Source organism: Xenopus tropicalis, chromosome 4 (genome assembly GCF_000004195.4).
Source record: "Xenopus tropicalis strain Nigerian chromosome 4, UCB_Xtro_10.0, whole genome shotgun sequence".
In the NCBI taxonomy this organism is placed as follows: Eukaryota; Metazoa; Chordata; class Amphibia; order Anura; family Pipidae; genus Xenopus; species Xenopus tropicalis.
Window position 1 is genome coordinate 130,176,675 of NC_030680.2, and position 25,726 is coordinate 130,202,400.

The window sequence follows — 25,726 nt, forward strand, 5'->3', positions numbered from 1 at the left end:
TGCTGTTTCTGTAAGAACAGGCACCAAGAAGCTGACATGGAACACTGTTGCCTTAACGTAGCCACAGCCAGAACAAAAAAGTATTGCTGCAGCCCACAAACCTATACACACCGCTCTGTAACTGTCATACTTGGCATGGGTAATAAACCCTTGTCATACTTAGTTATAATGGAAGAGGCAGAAATCTAGTTAAAGCAAGTTTAACCTGCTGTATATTAAAATAAACTAATGAATATACTGAATAACATCCACATAGCACCATTGCAAAGATATGCAGTATAATATACAAGGTAGCATCATAGCAGCAATGGCTAATGGAGCCATAACCAGGATTTAGCAGTATGTATGTATATCTTTATTTATAAAGCGCTACTTATGTACGCAGCACTGTACAGTAGAATATATTTATACAAACGGGGTTATTAAGATAATAGATAAATACAAAGTACAACAATAAATACAAGGTACAGTTACAATAAGAGTCAAGAACACAAGATGATGGAGGTCCCTGCCCCATAAAGCTTACAATCTATATACAGTACAATAGCATATAAATAACTCAGCTTGCCACTGCATTGTAGGATGTGGATTAACTATGTGGCCGGAATTAAGGGGGTGAGGTAGCAACTCTAGTTGTAGTAACAGGTTTGATTAGAGCCTTGTCATATGGCAAAATAAGGATGGCATTCACAAAGCCAGTGCTCTGCGTGTACCACAGGTGTTTGGTTATACGAGTCTTGCACGCCGCAGGTCAATCCAATAAAGTTGCTACAGACTGGAAGGTAATTAAGCTACACAAGCCTATGCTTGAATTAGATCTTTTCTTAAAGAGGTGGTTCATAGAATGGCAAATTCTATGCAACTTTTCAGTTGGTCTCCATTATTTATTATTTTTAAATTGTTTGCTGTCTTCTTTTAACTCAGTGCAGCTTTCAAATGGGGGTCACTGACCCCGGCAGCCAAAAAACTATTGCTCTGTGAGGCTCCAGTTTTATTGTTATTGTTACTTTTTATTAATTATCTTTCTATTCAGGAACCTATTCATATTCCAGTCTCTCATTCAAACCACTTGGTTCTAAGGAAATTTGTACCCTAGCAACCAGAAAGCTGCAGAAACTCCAAACGGAAGAGCTGCTAAACAAAAATTAAATAATTTAAAAATTACAAATAATAAAAAATGAAGACCAATTGTAAACTCTCTCATAATATTAATCTACTCTCTACATTATACTAAAAGTTTACTCAGATGTGAACAACCCCTCTAAAGGGATAGAATACATACACAACTTACTTGATCAGAATGACATCACTAACATTAACTGCGCATGTGCAGTAAGCGACCGGGGGAATTAAAATTGCATTGGGAGAGAAATCAGGACACTCCTGAAATTTTCCAGAGGGTTGACACCTCTGTTATAGTATTGATGAAACTGCAAGCATTAATAGCATTGATAATGAGCAGTGGGTAGTAGGGTTACCATCTCATCCTTTCAAAACAGGACATTTATTGAATACACATGCCGCAAGCTGGATGCATGACTGTACACTAATCCTTGATCCATGCATCCAAATTGCAGCATTCAATAAATGTCATCTTTTAAAGGGGAGAAATAGGACAACATGGAGAAGCTGAATTTTCTATGTAAAAGAGTACCATAAAGGTAAAAAAACAAACAGATGCTCTGATATCTTCCTGTCACTTACCCCACTGGTAGAACTCCTTCCAGTACTTACTGTGAGGGGTAACAAAAGAACACAATTAAAAGCACATTGGGGCATCCAAAGTAACCCTTAGGTGTCAGGTAGGTTACAGCCATAAGTAGCAGCTCCAAACTCCTTTAAGCCAAAGGCTATCAAGCAGAGTGCACAGTGAGACAAGCCCTCATCACATTTACTGCTTGCAGTGCAAACCATTGACTTACTGCATGCACGCCCGGAGGCCTTGTGACTTATTGCAATGCAAAGGCAACAGAAGGCCATGGTCTGAACTGGACTCTCACAGGATACACTTAGGCAATTACAGTGCATCCTAGAGGCCAGAGACCCTGCTAAATACTGGGGTGAAGTCACATGATGAGACAAGGAAAAAAAAAATATATTGGTGGGACAGGGAGCCAAATTTATTGACTGTTTTGTTATTTCCCATCTGTCATGTGATGAACGGAGCCCACTACAAAGTGATGGCACAGGAAAATGGGGATTTAACTGGGTGCTTCAGTGATAAAGGCCTTGGGTAGAAAACAAAATCTGTAGCTTTTCTAGCCAACTTCTTTCTAAGGGATAAAGTGACTTTAGTACTAAGCAGTCATGTGTTTTGCAGGGATTGTACACAACATTGCACTGTTAAACAGGTTAAAAGCTGAGGCTTATGCAATTTATTCTTAGAGGCTTGGGTTATTTGAGTTGTCTGTTTACTGGCATCATCACAAGCCATAAATTCAGGCTTTCAGAATTAGATGACAATGAACTCTTAATACTAATGGTTAGTTGATCACAAGATCCAGGGTGATGTACCCAAGGGCTGAAGCACATGAACTAAACATGCTGATGATCTTGCTGCAAACAGGTTTCATTATTAGTTTTGCAGAAACCACTCTGCCTGCCGCCTGGGGCTTTTATATGGGCACGTAACTCCTCGGTGACTTCTAATATCTGTATAAATTAAATAAGGTAGTACGTTATCTACTATATATTCTCACCTTTTTAATTATACACATTTTTAATTATAACTTAATGCCCATACCTAGTGCACTCTTACCTTCCAGTTTGTGCCTGTTTCCCAACCACTTAGTCTGTAAGCTCTACGGGGCAGGGACCTCCTTCCTACTGTGTCTCATACCACATGGCACTTACTCCCTGTGTATTTATACTTATTTATTGTATTTATTATAACACTTGTCCTCCCTGTGTGTAATTGTGTATATTGTAAGATTGTACAGTGCTGCGTACCCTTGTGGAGCTTTATAAATAAAGTTATACATAAATACATAGATACATACATGTCACTGGGCACCCTTCTGTCCCATTAATACAAGAGTATTCAGTCTTTTTTGTTCTACAGCTCTGGCATCTTTAGCAGGCTATTAGCTATAATCTGATTTATAGTAAGGTCAATAAACTGGGAGAATAGTAATTTCTTTGGGAAATATATAAAATATATACATTCATATACTGTATGTTACAGTGCAATGCAGTATATGACTTCTGCTCTTTAACTCTGGGAAATGCTTACGTGATGGCTCAGAAGTGGTTGTTAAAAAACATGCCCTTCACTCATTTCCCAAGTTCTAACGTCTAGACCACAAAATAATAAGGGGCATTTTATTTGGCCATTGTTACCCCCCAGAACTGGTTGTATTTGGCTTGAAAATGTGTCTAAGGTCAAGAACTGTCAGTACTGGTGCTCCCAGGTAGTTTAAAAAGCAATGAGACATGGTAGGGCAATTTAGGGTGCTTTGCTGACTGAGAATTAAGTAAGTAAGAAACAATTAACAGATAAAGGGTTATGGAAGGAGATGGAAATCTGCAAGACTACAAGCAAATCAAGAGTAGGAGGAAGGATGAAAGTAAGTGAACAAAAAGTGGGAAGGAGGAAGGAATGAGAGAAGCACATGATAAGAATGGAAATAAAAATATATTATGACAATAAATAAGCACACCTAAAAAATAAAGAATAGAAGGTTATATAAAAAACACCATGATCAGTAATAAAAAGAGAATGTGAGATGTTCATGATATGGATATATGTTCTAAACCAGTGATCCCCAACCATTGGCTCCTGGGCAACATGTTGCTTATTTTTTAATTCCTGGCTTGAAGGCAAGTTTTGGTTGCATGAAAATCAGATGTACTGCCAAACAGAGCCTCCTGTTGGCTGCCAGTCCACATAGGGGCTACAAATAGCCAATCACAAGCCTTATTTGGCCCCCCAGGAACATGTTTCATGCTTGTGTTGCTCCCCAAGTCTTTTTACATTTGAATGTGGCTCATGGGTAAAAAAGGTTGGTGATTCCTGTTCTAAACTGTATGGTTGTGGGGCCTTGCCCTGGGCTTCATGTTGGGTTGGCAATTTTATTAAATGGCAAAATACATACAAATATAAGAAGACTGGTCTGCAACCCTATCCTCATGGGGCAGACAAAACAGTGCAGTGAGTTTATTGACACAGGGTACATATTTGGCATTCTACATTCAGTCAGGCCTTCCCTTAGTTTATTATTTGCATGTAGCTATACCTCACTCTACTGAACCTGAGTCCAAGCTTCTACGTGTACGTGTATCCGAAAAAGCAAGTAACCAACCTTTTCAAATCTCAGCCAAATCGTCGCTGGGTTGAAGCCTTCCAGAGACTCCCCTACAGTTTGGGACTCACTGATGTAGGGTAAGGATATAATTTCTCCCCTACAGTTTGGGACCCACTGATGTAGGGTAAGGATATAATTTCTCCCCTACAGTTTGGGACTCACTGATGTAGTGTAGGGTATAATTTCTCCCCTACAGTTTGGGACCCACTGATGTAGGGTAAGGATATAATTTCTCCCCTACAGTTTGGGACCCACTGATGTAGGGTAAGGATATAATTTATCCCCTACAGTTTGGGACCCACTGATGTAGAGTAAGGATATAATTTCTCCCCTACAGTTTGGGACCCACTGATGTAGTCTAAGGATATAATTTCTCCCCTACAGTTTGGGACCCACTGATGTAGGGTAAGGATATAATTTCTCCCCTACAGTTTGGTAACCACTGATGTAGTATAAGGATATAATTTCTATGGCTATAGGTGAGTCAGTCATAAGCAAAACATACATCTGATTTAATGACATAGATATAAGTTCTGTTATTAGTAACAACTACTTAATAACTAAACTAACTACGCTTTCTGTCCCGCCAAAACGTAAGTGCCAATAGTCTGTTTATGGGCGGAGCCATATACCAAAGTTCTCACTGACAGCTACTAGTAGCCGGAAGTGTCTCTATGGACACGTAGAGGTACATAGTGTGACGCGCTGATTTCTTATTGGCCCAAATGATTCCAAATGTCTCCGAGCGGGCCTATCACAAAGCGGCTTTTCTATGGATTTGACAGGCTTGCGGCGATGGCCTATCAGAATGCGTGGGGGAGTCCGACCCGGAAGTGGCGGCCCTGGGATGCGGTGGTGCTCTGTGCTGCTGGGGCTGCTGCTTCTGCGGCTTGGGCTACACGCTCTGCGGGGTCTTATCCTGCCCGGAACGTCTCCTGTAGTGGTGCCGGGAGTCCATGCTGTGTGCCGAGCCTCGTATGGCCGCTTTGTCCTGGGAGCCGGGGATGAGTACGGCCGCCGCTACAGCTCTTTCCCTGAGGGGCTGCGGAAAGAAATGCGGGAGATGGCCCGTGGGATGTTCTCATTCGGCTATGACAGCTACATGAAGTACGCCTTTCCCGAGGATGAGCTCAACCCCATCCTGTGCCGGGGACGCGGGCCAGACCACGGAGACCCGTTAGTATGCTTACAGCTTGCTTTGTTTTATTGGGGTTCTGACCGGGAATTCTGGGATATGTAGTTCAGTATCACTTAAACTAGGGCTGGGATATGTAGTTTATTATTACAGAGGCATCATGCAGGGCTGCAGACTGAGTAAGAATAGCTCAATACAGAAAGCCAACAGCTGTGCAACCTGCCAAACACATGCAGATAATGTCTCCACCAGACAGGCCACACATCTCCCATAAGGAGGCCATACACATTACAATTACAATCTTTCCTGCAACCACTGGTACCCTCCATTGACATTCAGTGCTCAATCATCAGATATGGCGATACAAACAATAGGAATTCTACCCCCATCTGACGATTCAGCCCTCGGGCAGCTTAAAGGTGGCCACACACGTGGCGATTTGTGATCTGGTCGCACGAAAGATCGTACAATCCGCCACTAACCATTCAGGGCTGAAACAGGCAGATAAGGAGGTAGAAACAATAGGATTTCTACCTCCTTCTGCCGATTCAGCCCTGAAGGGAGATTTTGATCAGGCGCCTTCTATGGCATCTTTTAACCTGGCCAATCGGCGAGTCGACCGATATCAGCAGCTTCCTGCGATATCGGTCAACTCGCCATACACGCACCAAATATCTTACGAAACGAGGTTTTGTACGATATTATCGGTGCGTGTATGGCCAGCTTTACAGGGTAAGTTCCGATATGTTAGTACAGGGGTCCTCAAACTTCTTAAGCAAGGGGCCAGTTCATGGCCCCTCAGACTGTTGGGGGGGCCGGACCACCCCCCGTCAAACTATGGCCCACTCCTGCATTCTCTTCCAGCACCCATCCCCCCTGGCTCTGTCCGTCCGTCCACCCTCCTGCTGCCCGTTGAGTCCTACTCTCTTCCAGCTCCCTTCAGTCTTCCGTCTGTCTTCCCAGAGAGAGTCTTCTCTCTGCCAGCACCGTCCGTCCTACCTCTCAGCTCCCCCGTCCTGCTCCCCGCTGAGTCCTCTTTCTCCACTGCCAGGGGTGAGGACACAGTGGGGGCAAGGTAAATTACCCTGGGGGGGCCGGATCCGGCCGCGGCCGTAGTTTGAGGACCCCTGTGTTAGTAGATCCATTGGGTTGTGATCTTATTGGTGAGGATAAATCCGGTCACCAATAGGCAACTCATTGGACAATTTTGCAACAGTTGTGGTTGGCTACATATGTCTTCCCCAGATTGATATTTTGGCATTTAAGTGAATGTGCAAATCTTTTGGCGGGTACATGCAGCCGGTTCATGGAAAAATGAATATTTACTTATGGACAGGTGCTAGGCATTTTTGTTCCATAATATTTAAAGTCACTGGCATTATCTGCTTGTGTTGGGCAGATTGTGGGGCTGTTCATAGAACTGATTAAGTGGCTTCTCCAAACTGATCTGCTCGTTTGGCAGGATTTCCTTTTTCTGGTTAATTCAATGTTTTTTTTCATTGTAAAGAAAAGAAGTCGCACACAGGCCATTGTAAAAAACATTTCTTGTGCTAATATGGAGTCAAGATTGGGAGTCATGTCTCAATTGCAGCCCACCAGCTGTGGAACCATGCCAGGCTTTATTTATATTGCTAGATGGATAACACTTTGAGGAATTATTGCACCAACCGTTTTCTGTGGGGTTGCACACTCTTGCACTTGCACAAGGACATCAGTTTGTTGATAAAGAGCCGCAGGTGACCTGTCATTGCATCATACTTGCATGTGTTTATGCTTTTAGAAAACTGGTTTAAAATAAATGCTTGATAATTTATTTTTATTTCACTGAAATCATCACAGTTCGATTGGATCACATTTTATAGGATAAATGACTTCTATGTTAAGTATGTTATCTGGCTTGCTTGCTGGACTGGCAGCCTGTAGATACTGCCAGATAGAAAAGAGGCTGCTGTAAGATGCCATAGACAGTTACTGTTTCGTGGGCTGGTGGGGGGCTGTTTGGGTATTTAGACCAGTGATTCCCCAACCAGTGGCTCGGGGGCAACATGGATGTTGCTCTCAGTGCCCCCAAACCAGGTAGTTATTTTTGAATTCCTGACTTGGGGGCAAGTTTTGGTTGAATAAAAACAAGATTTCCTACCAAATAAAGCCCCCTGTAAGCTGATAGTGTGCATAGAGGCTGCCTAATAGCCAATCACAGCCCTTATTTGGCACCTCCATGAACTTGTGTTGCTCTCCAAGTCTTTTTACATTTGACTGTGGCTCACGAGTAAGAAAGGTTGGGGATGCCTGATTTAGACTGAGAAGACCCTCACCTTGTTTACATGCAATGTAGGAGGACATCCTGGAAGGTTTACTTGGTTTCACTCCTACAATTTTCATTGAATACCCTAAAGACTAAAGCCTACAATAATGGGTCCGATCATTTTTTATTTAGGCTGGCGGGGGTACAGTTTGGGCCTCTGTGTACTTAAAATGCCAGGACATATTTTCAGTCTCAATCCAGACCTGCTGACCGAGAATTGTTATCCAGTAAAATAGGGGTGAATATTGGATTATATATGATTTGTTTAACAGAATTGTGTGTATTGATAATTACCCCCATAGGTTAAACCACGTGTCAAACACAAGGCCCGCGGGCCGAATACGGCCCTTCTGGTTGTTTTATGTGGCCCCTGGTGATTGTGGCTTACTTGACCTATGTTTTAGATTTTGGCCCCCTTATGTGATTGAGTTTGACACCCCTGGGTTAAACAGTAATAATGATACAGGACAGTGATCGTATCCAGCTAGTTGGAACAACTAAACTTCTTAAAGACCAGTAAGGTGAATTGGAATGATTACTAATCCGTTTATGTTGCTGAGAGAATGTCCTTAGATCAGGGATCCCCAACCTTTCTAACTCATGAGCCACAGTCATAAGTAAAAAGACTTGGAGAGCAACACAAGCACCATAAAAGTTCATGGAGGAGCCAAATAAGGGCTGTGATTGGCTATTAGGCAGCCTCTATGCACACTATCAGCTTACAGGGGCTTTATTTGGTAGTAAATCTTGTTTTTATGCAACCAAACCTTGCCCCCAAGTCAGGAATTCAAAAATAACTCCCTGGTTTGGGGGCACTGAGAGCAACATCCAAGGGGTTGGGGAGCAACATGTTGCCCCTGAGCCACTGGTTGGGGATCACTGCCTTAGATTGTACAAAGCCTGTGAGTAAGGCTGTAGCTGGCAGCATAGGGAATTTGTATGTCGAGTGCATTCTGTTTTATTGTAGCAAAAACATTACATAGATGACAAAGATCACAGCTGAGAATGGCATTTCTGTTAAGCTGATACATATTGTTCTGGCAAGCGTATGTGCTTCCTTTCTACAGGGCAGTGCTGTCCAGCTAAAGGCCTGCGGGCCTTCATACAAATTCTAAGATCTGACCTGCCCATGGGCTACATTGATGTTTATAGACCTCATGGGTTAATTTAGTCTGATGCTTGAACATGTATCATATTATATATTACGCCTACCGCACTGATAGTTGGACAGCACTCTAGGGAGAGCATCCCAAATACTGATGGAAGGGCAAACACCCAGCAAATCCTTAAGTACAGTACAGTTCATAGTCCCTTATTTGTAGCCATAGACCTGCATATTCTTTTTTTTTTATCTTGCACTCCAAAACTTTGGCCATAATGCTAACCATAAATTAACATTAAATATTTGTATATGAATTTTCTTGTAGAGGAAAATATTGCCCTGAAGCTAATTTTATGTTATTTCCTTGTAAAGTATCTTACCCTTTTTCCAAATAAAGGAGACACAATTTGTTTCCTATATTACTGTTTTGTCCAATTTATTAGCTGTTGGCCAGTGCATGGGTGCAATTTAGCAACCTGTCCTGACCAGAGAGATGTATATTTTGGGCAGGCTTGAAAATCCCATAGGCCAAGGACCTTATCAGCCTGTTGGTGTGGTCCTTTCCTAATAGGTCTCCATAGGATTTATTTATAATCAGATAATAGAGGGACCAAGTGATAATATCAGACCAATTTGGCCAGCATGTTGGTAAGCCAATTAAGGTAAAGATTTGGTAATTTGGTGATATTACAAAATGAGAATATATTCTGATGTGTGTGCTGTGGGGCAGTAACCAATAGCTGCCTGGTGTCAATAGCACGACTGCAATTAGCCAATCAGGGCTAATTGCAGATTAGAGGTTGTGGGTTCTGCAGTGGGCCCCTAAGGATTCATTTTCACCTCTGTTCCTATATAGTTAAAAGAAAAAAACACTTCTCTGTTGCAGTGTGTAGTGGATTTTTATGATTTAGCATCCATACGCATTTGCGTTGCTAAGGAGTGGGCTTGGAAACGTCACTTAACACAAATATTTGTAGGTCACTGGCAGCCTGAATGAGAGGATTTGCTTGAACTTAGTGCACTTAGTGAACTTAGTGGTTTGTTAAAATGATAAATTATGTTTACGAATAGGGGCGCACCAAGTCTTTTCAATTTTTTTTAGAGATTTTATTTAACTGTTTCTTACTATCTGGTTTGGAATTGAATCTGCTCTCTGGTTGCTAGGATCACTGTCCCCAACAACCAATCATACATCTTTGTGTCAAGATAGATTGTAGAAGGGCTGAATTAAAAGATAATAACTGTATATGAGGTCACTGACTCTAGGTTTCACGTTGGAGAGGCATGATAAAAAGAAATAATTTTAAAAATATCATGATCACTTCATGATCGCTGCAGTAAAGTAATAAACTGGGTCTCTGCTAGAATGATTTCTCCATTTGGGGATATGTTAACACTTTTAACTGTGTTGTTTCAGTTCAAATCTAAACATCAATGATGTCCTTGGGAATTACTCCCTAACCCTGATTGATGCACTGGACACTTTAGCGGTGAGTTATGTACTTAGCACTATCCTGTTATTTCAAGCCTCTGTTTGCACACCAGGCAGGGAATCATAAGACACGTGGGCTGCTAGTAGGTACAGTGCCAGGTGCTCTGCCATAACACTGTGTTATGATGACTGTGATGACTTCTCTACTGTGTGAGATGGTGCCTATAGTAGCAGTGGGGGGATAATAGCCTCTGGGAAGGGACTGGGGCTGTGGGATAGCAGGTATAGTAGGGAGAGATGGTGCCTATAGTAGCACTGGGGGATAGTAGCCTCTGGGAAGGGACTGGGGCTGTGGGATAGCAGGTATAGTAGGGAGAGATGGTGCCTATAGTAGCAGTGGGATAATAGCCTCTGGGAAGGGACTGGGGCTGTGGGATAGCAGGTATAGTAGGGAGAGATGGTGCCTATAGTAGCAGTGGGGGGATAATAGCCTCTGGGAAGGGACTGGGGCTGTGGGATAGCAGGTATAGTAGGGACAGATGGTGCCTATAGTAGCAGTGGGGGGGATAATAGCCTCTGGGAAGGGACTGGGGCTGTGGGATAGCAGGTATAGTAGGGAGAGATGGTGCCTATAGTAGCAGTGACACTATATTTGTTTTCATTATTAAAGCAGTTGTATCAGTTCATTCATGTGCATTTAATCACATCTTTGTGCATCTCTACTTTGAAAGCAGTCAATTCCAATTCTTTCAAATGGAAGGCAAATCACCCTATGTCACACTGTAGAACCATGAAGCTTCGGCATCAAATAGTAGTCAGTACTCTCTTTCAGAAATAGAACAGCTTGCATACCACCCCATACACCCTAAAAGCATGTTTGTTAAGGTTAAGAACATAAACATTGCAGTACAACATGCAGTAAAAAGAAGTAGCCAGTAATGCCCCTTGTGGAATTGGCATTATAACTATGGGCTATTGTTACTTTAATGGTTTAATACAGTGCTGTCCAACTGGCGGCCCGCGGGCCGCATGCGGCCCGCGACCCCCCTCTGTGTGGCCCCCCACCTGTCTGGCTGCTTTGATGGCTTACTCTTGTGTAAGCTTTAAATGGTATCAATACTGTGATTAACTGCCCCCCCCTGCATGGTTCTCACCTTAGATTCAGGCTGTAATCCCCCTGTATTGTTTAAAAATGTAATCCCCTATGTTGTTCACACCTTTTAATCTCTGCATTGTTCACCCCCTGCAGTGTTCACACCTCAGGCTCAGGCTGTAATCACCCCCATTGTTCCCCTGTTCACACCTCAGGAGCAGTAGAAACCCACAAATAATCCCTGCACACTACAAAAAGAACATATACTGATATACTGCATGATACTTGGGTAATCCTTTCAAAGTAACTCCACAGCATTCACACCTCTGTGAGTTTCAGATGTCACCTTTCTGAAGAGTTACAAAGTGCCATTGTGATTGGATTAGTGGAAGAGTATATATGCTGAGGACTTCCCATACCAGTCAGTTGAACTGAAGAAGCTGCTCGGATGAGTAGTGAAACGTCTTCAATGATTACTAAACAAGTCCAGTTGCTTCAAATTTATTTATACTAGATAACATATACTGAGGTGGTACTGCAATTAAAAAGTTTTTTAATATATAGTTATTGTGCAGACTGTAGGAGCAGTGCCAGCATTGTGTCACTGTAGGCTGCCTGTGTGTGCCATACACACAGGCATCATAGGGCAAGCAGAGTATGGCACACACAGGCAGGGTAGGGAAGGCAGAGTATGGCACACACAGGCAGAGTATGGCACACACAGGCCAAGTATGGCACAAACCAGCCAAGAATGGCAAACACAGTGAAAGTATGGCACACGCAGGCAGGGTAGGGAAGGCAGAGTATGGCACACACAGGCAGGGTAGGGCAGGCAGAGTATGGCACACACAGGCCAAGTATGGCACAAACCAGCCAAGAATGGCACACACAGTGAAAGTATGGCACACAGGCAGGGTAGGGAAGGCAGAGTATGGCACACACAGGCAGGGTAGGGAAGGCAGAGTATGGCACACAGGCAGGGTAGGGAAGGCAGAGTATGGCACACACAGGCAGGGTAGGGAAGGCAGAGTATGGCACACACAGGCAGGGTAGGGCAGGCAGAGTATGGCAGGTTTTTGCTGTACTACAACCATTAATATGGGTATGGTCATGTGATAACATGGGTGTGGTTTCAAGTGGGTGTGGTTTCAAAAAGGGGAGTGGTCAAAACTGGCTTCCATTATCGGCCCTCCACCACGTAGGTCGGAAAAATTCCGGCCCTCGGTACAACAGAAGTTGGACAGCACTGGTTTAATACATAGAATTCCTGTATTCTGAAAGTATTCCTGGGAGACAGGTGACTTGCAGTGTCGGGCATTAATTGTGTTGCATGCGGGTAAGTTGGGTAGTTAGGAGAGTAGTAGTCAGCACCAAGCCTTGTGATTAGTTAGAAGTAGTGCAGGTTCCCCAGTGGCCACTTTCCATCGGCATATCTTGGTACAGAAGAACAGGAACAGCACCTCTTGTCTTTGTAGATTAAAATGCCTTTATTGCAAAGTTTTTTGGGGCAAACAACAACAACAGCAGCAACGTTTCAGGTCACATAAGACCTTTTATCAAGCTTGATAAGTTGGGTAGTTATACATAAGAAAAAAATACCTTTAGTGTAATCAGTGCAAGGAGTAATGTGGGACTTAAGGACATATACTCACCCTTCCTGAGCGTTGCTAATACTTCTGTCTCTTTGCAGGTGATGGGCAATGCCACTGAGTTTCACAGAGCTGTTCGCTTGGTGATTGACACAGTTTCCTTTGATAAGAATTCAACGGTGCAAGTGTTTGAGGCTACTATTCGGTAAGGACCCTGAGATTATTCATAGACTGGAGGGATCCTAAGTGCTTGAATGCATTGCTTGGCTGAGGAGTTATTGTGAGGGTCAGAAGGGCTGCTTGGCCTTGGGCTTGAATGATTGCACTGTAGAATAAATCCTCCTTCTTCTGTCTTATCAGGATTCTAGGCAGCTTACTGTCAGCCCACATAATCCTAACGGACAGCAAGCAGCCTTTTGGCAACATGACACTAAGTGGTTATGATAATGAACTTCTTCATATGGCTCGTGACCTCGCAGTTAGACTTCTGCCTGCGTTTGAGAACACCAAGACAGGCATGCCTTATCCCAGGGTAAGTGAGCAGCTCTGCCATCTGACCACTTACACATTCCCTTACTATGTCATTATTTGGGTGTTGCATATGCCAGGTCAGTGTCACTATAGACAATCACTGCAGCTTTGTTTATTTTTTCCAGGTTAATCTGAAGAAGGGGGTCCCTCCAGATAGCAGAAATGAGACCTGCACTGCCGGGGCCGGTTCACTGCTTGTGGAGTTTGGAATCCTAAGTCGGCTTTTGGGGGACTCCACGTTTGAGTGGGTTGCTCGCCGGGCTGTCAGAGCCCTCTGGAGTTTACGAAGCAATGATACCGGCCTCCTTGGTGAGCCCAGGATACAGATTATTTACAGAATTTTACACTAATTTCCTTTGAGGGCTTATACTTCCTTTAAAGAATTAAGGGCCATTGGCATGTTTGAATTATTTTATGGCACAGGGCCACTTCTCACAGCTAGCACCCCTATGCTATTGGAAAAAAATGGCTACATTTGCATTCAGGAATATAGGGCACACACTTTGGGGTGGAGCAACCAAATAATGCAAAAGTAACATATAACGTGAATAAAGTATCCCCTATTGTAAAATATAAGGATATTATTAGTCACCGTGGCATTACATGGCCATATAAAGTAGTCAATCAGTGCTGCCCTGCAACATGTATTTATTGGAAGTGTCCCTGAATTTTCAAGTGATCTGGTCACTCTAATATAAAGGCACAAGGATGACCGCCAGGTCATGGAACTCCGCGGTGATTCATATATTTTTCAATAGAGGGTACATTATTCTTTATAATACAGGTATGAGAACCTGTTATCTAGAATTCCTATGACCCAGGGTTTTCCAGAGAAGGGGTCTTTTTGTAATTTGGATCTTAATACTTTGTCTACTATAAAATAATTTAGGATTGTTTTGCCTCCAATATGGATTAATTATATCTTAGCTGGGATAAAGTACAAAGTACTGTTTTATTATTACAGAGAAAAGGGAATCATTTAACCATTAAATAAACCCAATAGGGCTGTTCTGCCCCCAATAAGGGGTAATTATATCTTAGTTGGGATCAAGTACAGGTACTGTTTTATTATTACAGAGAAAAGGGAATCATTTAACCATGAAATAAACCCAATAGGGCTGTTCTGCCCCCAATAAGGGGTAATTATATCTTAGTTGGGATCAAGTACAGGTACTGTTTTATTATTACAGAGAAAAGGGAATCATTTAACCATTAAATAAACCCAATAGGGCTGTTCTGCCCCCAATAAGGGGTAATTATATCTTAGTTGGGATCAAGTACAGATACTGTTTTATTATTACAGAGAATAAAGAAATTATTTTTAAAAAATTTAAATATTTGATTAAAATATAGTCTATGGTAGATGGTTTTCCTATAATTCAGAGTTTCTGGATAATGGGTTTCCAGAAAATGGATCCCATACCTGTACACAGGTTACAGTGAGTCATGTGAGAAAAATGACATCACTAAGCACTGTTTATAAGAATGTAATTTACATGATATTAATTGCTCCATTGTATTACTTGCAAACAATATATCATTATATATGCAAATACAGAGCTTTAAACCCACTTTAAATAAAAAAATATATATATATATGTATATAAAGAGCAGGAGACCACTGTCTGTGTATTTTAAAAGTGGAATGCCACTTAAATTTCTCATTTTGCCTTCCCCTAGGAAACGTGGTGAACATACAGACTGGGCAGTGGGTTGGAAAACAAAGCGGCCTGGGAGCTGGGTTGGACTCATTCTTTGAATATTTGCTCAAGTCTCACATCCTGTTTGGAGAGGAAGAGGATTTGGAAATGTTTAATGAGGCTTACAAGAGTATCCAGAACCACCTACGCAGGGGGTAAGTAGGAAAAGACGAGGCTTGGGGAGTGGCGGGTAAAAAAAGAATATAGTGGTTTCCACTGCCATTTCCTGCTGTGGAATTGAAACTGGATTGTAAAAAAATAACATTATAGAGAAGTGATTAACAGCGAGTAAGAGACTGTAAAGCACAGATAAGTAACTAAAACTAAATATTATGCCCACATTTTCCTTTGTAGAACTTTCTAGCCCAGTTGAGGGTATGCATTACCTAAATCTGCTCTGAAAGCAATACATGTAAAAAATGAATGGGTGGCGTTTTGCTTGCAATAGATTAGCTTTCTTCATGCCGGGCAATGTGTAATCTATGCTGCTGGCACAATGTACCAGAATGCTAGTGCCGCAGATTTCGTTTTCTGATTTTATGTCATAGCAACATGTGATTTAGAAATATCACAGAGGCCCAGTACAAAAATAGAGCTATTGCCAGAGCAAATTAGCACTCACACAGGCCTGGACTGGCAATCTGTGGGTTGTGGCAAATGCCAGAGGGGCTGCTGTAAGATGCCACAGACAGTCACTATTTATTGGGCTGGTAGGGGGTTGTTTGGGCCTCTGTGTACTTGGTATACCGGGGCCTATTTTGACTCCCAGTCCAGATCTGCACATGCTGCAATAAAATCTGACTTAACAAGATATACACTCAGGTTTTGGTGTTACTAGTTCTTTAATTCTTGCAATGTAAGAGGGCATCCTGAAAGGGAAACTTGGTTTCACAAAAATTTCCATTTTCATTAAATACCCAAAAGACTAAAGCCTGCAATAATGGGCCCTATAAGGGGAAAAACCAGTCTTGATCTAATCAGCAACCCCCCTGGATGTGCTATAAACTAACCCAAATGGGTGAGGTTCCCTGGGCCACTCTGTTCACTGCTTTGAGCAGCACTGGGGGCCACAGTAATAGTTATGGAGCCTCTGGAAGGGCATTATTTAGAAAATCAAAGCATGAGGGAGGTGGGCTTTATTTACACTCCGCTGAACTACTCATTGCGTGTCAAAAAACAAGGAAACCATGCACAACTTTCCATAAGCACTGAGTTCAGCCAGGCTGTTTTATTTAAGTCTGTGGGTATCTTCAACTACCGAAAACAACAAATATGGAAAAATATACGGTTGTGTGCGTAAAAGGCTTTGACATATTCTAATTTAAAAGGCTTCATTAACCCTTTAATTGTATCGGGATGTAACAGGGATAGTTTTTTTTTTTTCTTTTTTTGCAAGAGAAAATGCATGGATAGTGATCAGTGATTTAAGTTGTTAAGTGATAATGACAGATTAAAGGTTGGGTATAAAGCAGTTACAATATATATTTCCTGAGAAGAGAAGCTGCCTTCTCTGTGTGTATTTTGCACATATAAAGCCTATGAAGCTTGCAGTTTATTTAACTGTGCTAATTTTATTTTCTGCTCTCCAGGCGTGAAGCATGTAATGAAGGAGAGGGGGACCCGCCATTGTATGTGAATGTTAATATGCTTAATGGTCAGCTCATGAACACTTGGATTGACTCGCTGCAGGCTTTCTTCCCCGGGCTGCAGGTAAGACTTGGCTCTTGCAGGAGAGTGTGCAGACATGAAATTGCATTGTGTGTTGGCACTCTTTCTCTCCTAGCCAATCTCTGTATGCCAGTTGATATACAGCTATTACTATTCTTGCATTAGGTATGCCAAACAATGCGTGCAGTAAAGAAAAACTCTGTTGCAGGTCTTAAAGGGAGATATTGAGGATGCCATTTGCCTGCATGCTTTTTATTATGCCATTTGGAAGCGATATGGAGCTTTACCTGAACGATACAACTGGCAACTACAGGCCCCTGATGTCTCCTTCTACCCTCTCAGGCCAGAGTTGGTAGAGTCCACATATCTTTTATACCAGGTATAGGCTGCTTCCTTATTTATATTTGCTAGAACAATTATAGCTTTCTTCCCCTCCATTCTTTCTTTCCTGTAACCCTCACTACCCAAGTAGACTTTCTTCTTATTTCCTGCTTAGGCCACCAAGAACCCCTTCTATCTGCATGTGGGAATGGATATTCTGTTGAGCCTGGAGAAGCATGCTAAGGCCAAGTGAGTACAGGAATCTCATTTTCTGTTTTCCTTCCCTTCTACTTTTTTCTGGGAGTAGTTTTCTTCAGTTCTTATCTCTACCCCCTCCCTTGCAGGTGTGGATATGCAACTTTACACCATGTTGTGGACAAATCTCAGGAGGATCGGATGGAGAGCTTCTTCCTGAGTGAAACTTGCAAATACCTCTACCTGGTAAGTAAGGATTGAGTAACACAAGCACTGTAATGTGAGATCTCTGCATTTGCTATTCCTCTAATTATTTGAGTCAACAGGGCCAGCCTTATTTAATCCTGTTGTGTCTGTGTCTTCAAATCCACAGTCTTGTACCTTGCACTTACACTAAGGATACAGTCCAGAGCTAAAATCCTCTCCTCTTTTGGATTCAATCATGCTTTTTTTTTTTTTTAATTCCGTATGTTCTCTCTTTCTCACAAGCTGTTTGATGAGGATAATCCGCTGCATCGGGTTGATAATAAGTACCTTTTCACCACTGAGGGCCACCTGATCCCACTTGACCCGCGTTTGAGGGACACTTCATGGCAGGACATCTTCCATAATAAAAACAAAGTGCAGCAAACCCAGGAGAAACTGTCACAGACAAAGCTCAGAACTGCTAACTCCAGCACAAATGTGAGTTGCAGTTGATCGTGTTGCCCTTTTGGGGTTGTGTGTGTGCCAGGTTGTTAACCCTATATTAATGTTTCTATGTTTTTACTATTTAGTGTTATAAGGTTCCGGAAGAGCGCAGGTTTTCACTACCGCTGAAGAGTGTCTACATGCGCCAGATTGACCAGATGGTTGGGCTGTTGTAACTCATGGTGCAACCTTATGTGGATCAAGGAATGCAGCTATTTAGGAACAAGGTTCTTCCCCATATGACTGGAATATCTGCTGGAGGCTGTGCGGAGTTCCTGTGTGCATACCCTCAGCATGCAAGGCAATAATGGTGATTGTGGCATGTCTGGGTGCACAGAAGAATCTGCTCCTTGTCTATTATGCAATATTGCACAAAATGTTTTGGGATGCTCCACATATAGCAAACCCTCAGGGATTTTGAAGGAATATACACCCTAGTATGTGTCTTCCAAAGCTGCTCTTGTTCCTCAACACCTTCCCCACGGCAGGACCAATACAAAAGCAGATTCCTCATTGGCTGCTGATGAGACAATTCTCAGTATCTCCTAGCAAACCAAGGTCTCTGCAGAGGAATGGCTCTGCCAGGTGCATATTGTTGCCCCTTTGCTGCTTTGTGACTATGGACAGTCCCTGTAGTCAAGTTACAGTTTGCCAAAATAGTGTCTTAAGCCAATCGTATTGTTCAGATTGTGGCCTTGAAACTACGACTTGGACAGTGCTTTCCTCTTGCTCATGCAGCTTCCTTTGATGGATCAGTGCCTTAAAACGACTCATTGTCTTTCATTTTCCAGCAAAGGTCGGTGACACCCGCTCCTCAGCCACTCAGCACCGTGCAGATGAATACGTTACTCTTTTATTAGTTTCCTAATCAGGGCTTCTTTTTAATAATTTTGTGGGGTTTTTTTTAAGGATGAGGAATTCCGTATTTTCGAAGTCTGAGGAACAAACTGAACCAACACAAGTTATAATGTGTACTAATGTTTGCTGGGCATTGAGCCCCTTGCTGTTAGTTTGCACGCGCTGCAGACTTGTGGTGGGAGGAGTATTGAGATGTTATGATCAGTGCTATGCCAGGTGTAATTGTAATTGTTAAAAACATTCAGGGATTATTTTATAAACTGTAAGACTGAAAATGTGAGTTTTTTTTTAATGTAAAGTCGGAGTCTTATTAAAAATCTGCAATTTCAACCGGTGCCTTCAAGTGTAAAAGCAAGGACCCAGCCCTACATTCTTACTACTGCAATTCCTTGGGTTACGCCTGTTTGTCATCCATTTTTCCTGCTATGTAACCAGGGGGATCCCACTGACCAAGGAATACTGACCAAGGAATAGTATAATACAGTGATCCCCAACCAGTGGCTCGGGGGCAACATGTTGCTCCCCAACCCCTTGGGTGTTGCTCTCAGTGCCCCCAAACCAGGGAGTTATTTTTGAATTCCTGACTTGGGGGCAAGTTTTGGTTGAATAAAAACAAGATTTCCTACCAAATAAAGCCCCTGTAAGCTGATAGTGTGCATAGAGGCAGCCTAATGGCCAATCTTAACCCTTATTTGGCTCCTCCATGAACTTTTATGGTGCTTGTGTTGCTCTCCAAGACTTTTTATATTAGACTGTGGCTCGCGAGTAAGAAAGGTTGGGGATCCCTGGTATAATACATGCAAAGATTTGCTGCTGAGGCTTAAGGTATTCATTCTGTCATTGAAAAATATCTTCATCCAGGGTACTTCTCTACATAGTCATGTGTAATGGCAAAAGTGAATATGGTTGGCTTGATCTACCGCCGCTTATAGGGAAACCGGGGAGGGAGCTTTTGTATGTTACTCAGGCAAGAGTATATTATAGTAATGAAACTTTCCTGATATTTGTGGAACGTGTCACTATCACTTCAACAGCTTTCCAGTTGTCTTTCTTTTTGGCTTCTTTTCAGAATGTCTTTCATTTTGGGGTTTAAGGCGGTGCTATATGTCTGTGTGTGTGGCATGGGGCATGTGAATACCTTCTGTATGACTAAATCCAGTCATGTACTGTATGTTTAGCTTTCAGCTTTATTGAGAACAATATAAATGACCTGTTGGTATAAGAATGATCCGGGCCAATGCTGTCCAACCTTCTCCATACAATGGGCCGATATTGGTCATGCTGTATGTTTGCAGGCTGGATGTTATTCAAATGATACTGCCATGCAGAGCTTTTTTTGCCCTTGAGCACCCTGGGGGCCACAAAAATTACCTGGAGGGCCACATCAAATCTGATGGACATCCAGTTGGACAGCCCTGGTCTAGGAAAGTAATTCAGACACGTGTCTAAAGGCTAAACTCCATGGGAGTTTTGATCAGATTTTGTGGGTCAGATATTATCTGATCTTATTATGCAACACATTAACCCTTTGCAGCTACATCTGACTTGTAGGATGCATTTTATATAACATCAGGTTTAAACTGTCTGCCGAGGCTTGAATTCTCATTAATCTATGTGGCCTCCTAATGAGTAAATATTGCCTTTAATTACTCTCACATCTTAATTGCCAGTTATTAAAACCCTCAGCACTTCTCCTGCGCTCTGTGGTCTCAGCTGAACTGTATTTAATGTAAACATTAGTCCTCTTGGCAGGGCTGATCTGCAGGGCTGCTGGGCTCTTTATAGTTGGGGGGTGATTATAAGGGCTCGTACTCATGAGCATTTGTGTCTGTGTTCCACAGGAAAAAAAGCATCCTATTCTCTCTAATGGGACTGTACTAACACAGGCACATGTAAGTGCGGAACATAGTGTCTAACTGAATTAAACCTAAAGGTGAGCAATCCCTTTTAAATCTCATGTTTCCTTTTTCAAGGCGAGAAGTTTTGAAGGAAATTTAAACCCTCAAAACAAGTGTAAAATTAAGGGGAATGCATTCTCTTTAAGTTTCCCAGTTCCAACACAATTCTACTTACACATATTAAACCACATCTCCTTTGTATTTATGTGCTTCTATAGAGTTAAGAATGTATGGTCCCATTGAAATATCTCTGATTGTTTGCTTCCCCTTTAAACAATGAGATCTAATGCACGGTTGGGCTCTATAGGCAAATGGCACAAGTAATGTTTCTCTGAATGTGTTTCAGCTGGCGGATAAAAGCCCAATATATCTATTGTCTGCCATTGTTTTAAAGGAGAAGGAAAGATAACAACTAAGTAAGCTTTATCAGAAAGGTCTATGTAAATACAGCCATAAGCACTCACAGAAATGCTTCAAAAGAAACACAGGATTTCTTGTCTTCTTTTGTGTAAACATGTTCTTCAGTATCTTCAGACTTCTTCACTCAGAAAAATCCTTCATTCCTGGGCCCGAGTCTGCGCAGTTCTCTTCTCCCCCCACTCCTGCTCCCCCCTCCCATAAGAATTCACTCCCCCTCCCTTAGGAATGTTTGATCTATGCTACCAACAGCTAGAGCTGCAGCAGGAAGCTACTGAGATGAGAGATGTGTCTAATCTATTGGAAGTAAAATTCCAAAATGACTTTCCTTCTCCTTTAGATTCCCTTGCAGGAAATGCCCTCATTACATATTATCTTGGTTTGTCTGTATTAGTGATGTGTGGCCCCCCCGAAAACCCGCAGGTTGGGCAGATTTGGGGTGAATAACTGGCCACCACTTTGGGTCCAGAATGGGCTTGGGTCACAACTGGCAGGCCGCAGTATGTCTAGCTGAGCTACAGATAGCCCTTTGTGTGGATGGTATAGTGCCGGGATCCCCAACCTTTCTTGTTCATGGAGGAGCCAAATAAGGGCTAAGATTGGCTATTAGGGGCCTCTATGCACACTATCAGCTTACAGGGGCTTTATTTGGTAGTAAGTCTTGTTTTTATTCAGCCAAAACTTGCCCCCAAGCCAGGAATTCAAAAATAACTCCCTGGTTTGGGGGCACTGAGAGCAACATCCAAGGGGTTGGGGAGCAGCATGTTACCCCTGAGCCACTGGTTGGGGATCCCTGGGCTAGCATGTATGTGTGTGTTCATGGTATGTAGGGCTGCAGCGTATGTACTAACTGATTGTTCCCCACACTGAGCGAGAATGGATTTTATTATCTAATGCTGATCGTTCCTCGCTAATAGTCCTGTCCATTATTCACTCGGCTTAACGACGCTTTAAATTTTTATGATGTAAACGGAATCAGATACTGCAGCATAACAGTGGAAATAGCCCTATAGATTAGCTCTGGGCAGGTGGGGGGAGGCTGGGGGTCTCATTAACCATGCGCTCTCTGCTAGTGGGAATACACACATCATCCTCTCCTCTGCAATGCTTGGCCCCCAGTATAACAGCCACGAGGGGCTCCTTTCCCATTGGCCTCTTCTCTCCACATACATTCTGCATCCCTCGCAGTGAGATATAGAAATTGCCCTTGAGTTTGTTTTGTCCCAGCTGTATTTCCCTTTCTTCTCTGTGCCAAAAGCTCAAACATCCCACTAGTGGCTTTGGGTTTTCCCACAGGCAGTAAATGGAAACACTTCCCGGACACCACCCTGGGGAACCACACAGGTAACTTCCTTCCTTCCCTTCTCCAAACATTCCAAGGTACTTTGTGAGTCTAGGATGAAGCCTTACATGGTGCAGTCTATGTAATGTTCCACATGTTGACCACAGAGCTTACAATCTGATACGTGGAGACTTTCCCCCAACGCTCAGCTCCTCAGTCCATTGGTTGGCCTGTGATTTGCCCTGCACTGTCCCTGGAAGACTAGGACTTTGGATGCAGCAAGACCTTTCCCACCGCTCATGGGATGGGTAATAGACACTGATACAGGTATAGGACCTGTTATCCAGAATGCTGAGGACCAAGGGTATTCCGGATAAGGGGTCTTTCTGTAATTTGGATCTCCATACCTTGTCTACTAAAAGATCAATAAAACATGAATTAAACCCAACAGGATTGTTTTGCATCCAATAAGGATTATTTACATCTTAGTTGGGATCAATTACAGGTACTGTTTTATTATTACAGAGAAAAGGGAATCATTTAACCATTAAATAAACCCAATAGGGCTGTTCTGCCCCAATAAGGGGTAATTATATCTTAGTTGGGATCAAGTACAGGTACTGTTTTATTATTACAGAGAAAAGGGAATCATTTAACCATGAAATAAACCCAATAGGGCTGTTCTGCCCCCAATAAGGGGTAATTATATCTTAGTTGGGATCAAGTACAGGTACTGTTTTATTATTACAGAGAAAAGGGAATCATTTAACCATGAAATAAACCCAATAGGGCTGTTCTGCCCCCAATAAGGGGTAATTATATCTTAGTTGGGATCAAGTACAGGTACTGTTTTATTATTACAGAGAAAAGGGAATCATTTAACCATTAAATAAACCCAATAGGGCTGTTCTGCCCCCAATAAGGGGTAATTATATCTTAGTTGGGATCAAGTACAGGTACTGTTTTATTATTACAGAGAAAAAGGGAATCCGTTTTAAAACTCTGAATTATTTCATTAAAATTGAGTCTATGGGTGACGGGCTTTCTGTAATTCGGAGCTTTCTGGATAACGGTCTCCGGATAAGGGATCCCATACCTGTACAGGCTGATATACAGAATATATCTCATTCTGGGTAATGTACTTAACAACTGAACTGATACATTCTGATACATTGTTGCCAGTAGATTTTCAGACCATAAGTTCCCTAGTTTTTTCTTCTTTACTCTTTGTCCCTGCAAGTGTTTTGCCTTTTTAAGATGGCCAAGTGCACCGCAGTCTTTCATCATCAATCATCGTTGTTGTTATCAATCATCATAATTGTCAGCATCCAATTAATATAGGGCCAGCAAGTTTTGCAGAGCTGTACAATAATTTAGGAGAAACAGAGGCCTTACAATACAGAGGATGGGAGGGCCCTTCTCACAAGAGCTAACAGTCTACAGGGAGATGATCATATGATCCGTTGTTGCACCTATTGGATGCTTAAATCCAATTGTAATTAGTGATATAATTGTAGGGACCCCAAAGAATTGGGCCCCTCCAGGATTAGTTCCCCTTTAGACAGGCACCTATGAGGTCCTCCTTGGACCAGGACTCCCCGCAACTCCCGGTACCTTGCCCCTCCCTTGGGGTAGCTGCTTACCAGGCAGTTGAGGATCCTCAGTATATGAACCACCAAGACACTGGTTAAAATGGTGAACCAGATGAACTTGTTTTATTGATGATGCAGGCAGAACACTTCAGAGGATGTCACACAGACGGCTCAAGTCACACACTCTCTCTTTGGGCTACCCCCGGTACTCCCGCCGGATGCTTCCACCTAGGAACTCACCCCGGTCCACGCGTAGGGCCCCTTCACTGGGAACACTCCCAGGTGCTGACTTGGCTCCTCTTACTACAACTACAGGCCCTTAACTCCAGCCATGAGTGCTGGGGGGTCTTAACCCCTCTCTCTCCTGTCGGGGCTATCACTGCCCGTTCTCTCTAGCCTGCCTGTCACTCCTAGAGTGACCTGTTACAGTACCTCCTGTACTAGAACACAAGCCTGTTATACGCTTCTTGGCAGTCCCAGGACGAAGACCTGCTGAAACTGGGAGTCATTCCCTTTTATACTTTTAGCACAGCGACATCTAGTGGTGGCTGTTAACTTGCAGGGAAACTCCCTTTTCACACATAAACACCCAGGACCACCTTTAGCTGTCCAAATCTCATAAGGCCACCCTCATGAGTTTTCCCAGGGAGGAGACATATAGTTCTACCTATACCTACCCTGGGTGGAGGCACACCATTCATTTATATTACACCTGTCCCCCATAATAAGTGGGGGCTCAGGGCTCCTGTAGCGCCACACGCAGGTGATTGCGTGTTAAAAGTACAACCGTAGCCAAAATAGGGTTACATAATGATGGCACTAAGCAAATCATACACTGACTATGTGGCACATTATTCCTCCTTCCCTCTCTATTCCCCTATGGTGCCTGGGCCTGAAGCTTCTATTTGTGCTATACAGATGCAGTGAGAGTTGGGCCGGTGTCACTGGGCTGAAATGCACAATGTTGATGCCCCTGCTGGCTGTGTATCTATTCCCGGCTATGCCTAAGTAAATCTATTGATCTGTGAGCTTTAACCTGAAGCACAGTACTGCGCCTCACACAAATCTGTTTATCCATCTCTGGGGTGAGGGGCCGCAGCTCACTTGGCTTCCCCCCATGCACTGCTGGGCACGACTGCTGCCTCTGACACAGGAGCCCTAGGAGAGTCCACGTACTATGTGGCTACAGATATCATGGAACCCTCCAGTTGTGATCAGAAGCACCAGCGTCCCTCCAGCAGCCTTTAGCTAGGTACAACTCCCAGAACTATTCCAACCTGTGTCTTTTTTACTTGCCTTCAGCTAATGTAAAATGCAACATCCAGTTCAAGCAGTCATTGTTCAGTAAAGGATGCTGGGAGATGTAGAGCAACTAGAGTAGGAATAGACCACCTTAACTGGGGCTACATCTGTCTGCTTAGACTTATAGAGTTACTGCCCACTGCAGATACACAACTGCAGATACACAACTGCTGGTCAAATGATTGCCTCTATGTGAATAAATGGGCAAGTGCTATGTTTGCCCCAGGCCCTGCAACCCATAGCAGCCAATCAGCTGGATCTGATGATTTATAGCAAATAGCTTATTGACTGATATAAGTGTTTATTACTTTA

At 42.9% G+C, this 25,726-nt stretch overlaps 1 protein-coding gene across 1 annotated transcript; it reads left to right on the forward strand.

Annotated features, from left to right (window-relative positions):
- The first annotated feature begins 5,011 nt into the window (after positions 1 to 5,011).
- Positions 5,012 to 19,251, forward strand: edem1 (ER degradation enhancing alpha-mannosidase like protein 1). The gene is given in 12 exon segments (NM_204066.2): positions 5,012 to 5,480; positions 10,264 to 10,336; positions 13,062 to 13,165; positions 13,321 to 13,492; positions 13,617 to 13,800; positions 15,172 to 15,346; positions 16,781 to 16,901; positions 17,068 to 17,238; positions 17,356 to 17,429; positions 17,525 to 17,621; positions 17,865 to 18,059; positions 18,152 to 19,251. Coding segments are annotated over 12 exon segments (1,860 nt in total). The 5' UTR covers positions 5,012 to 5,076; the 3' UTR covers positions 18,242 to 19,251.
- Positions 19,252 to 25,726: the final 6,475 nt, after the last annotated feature.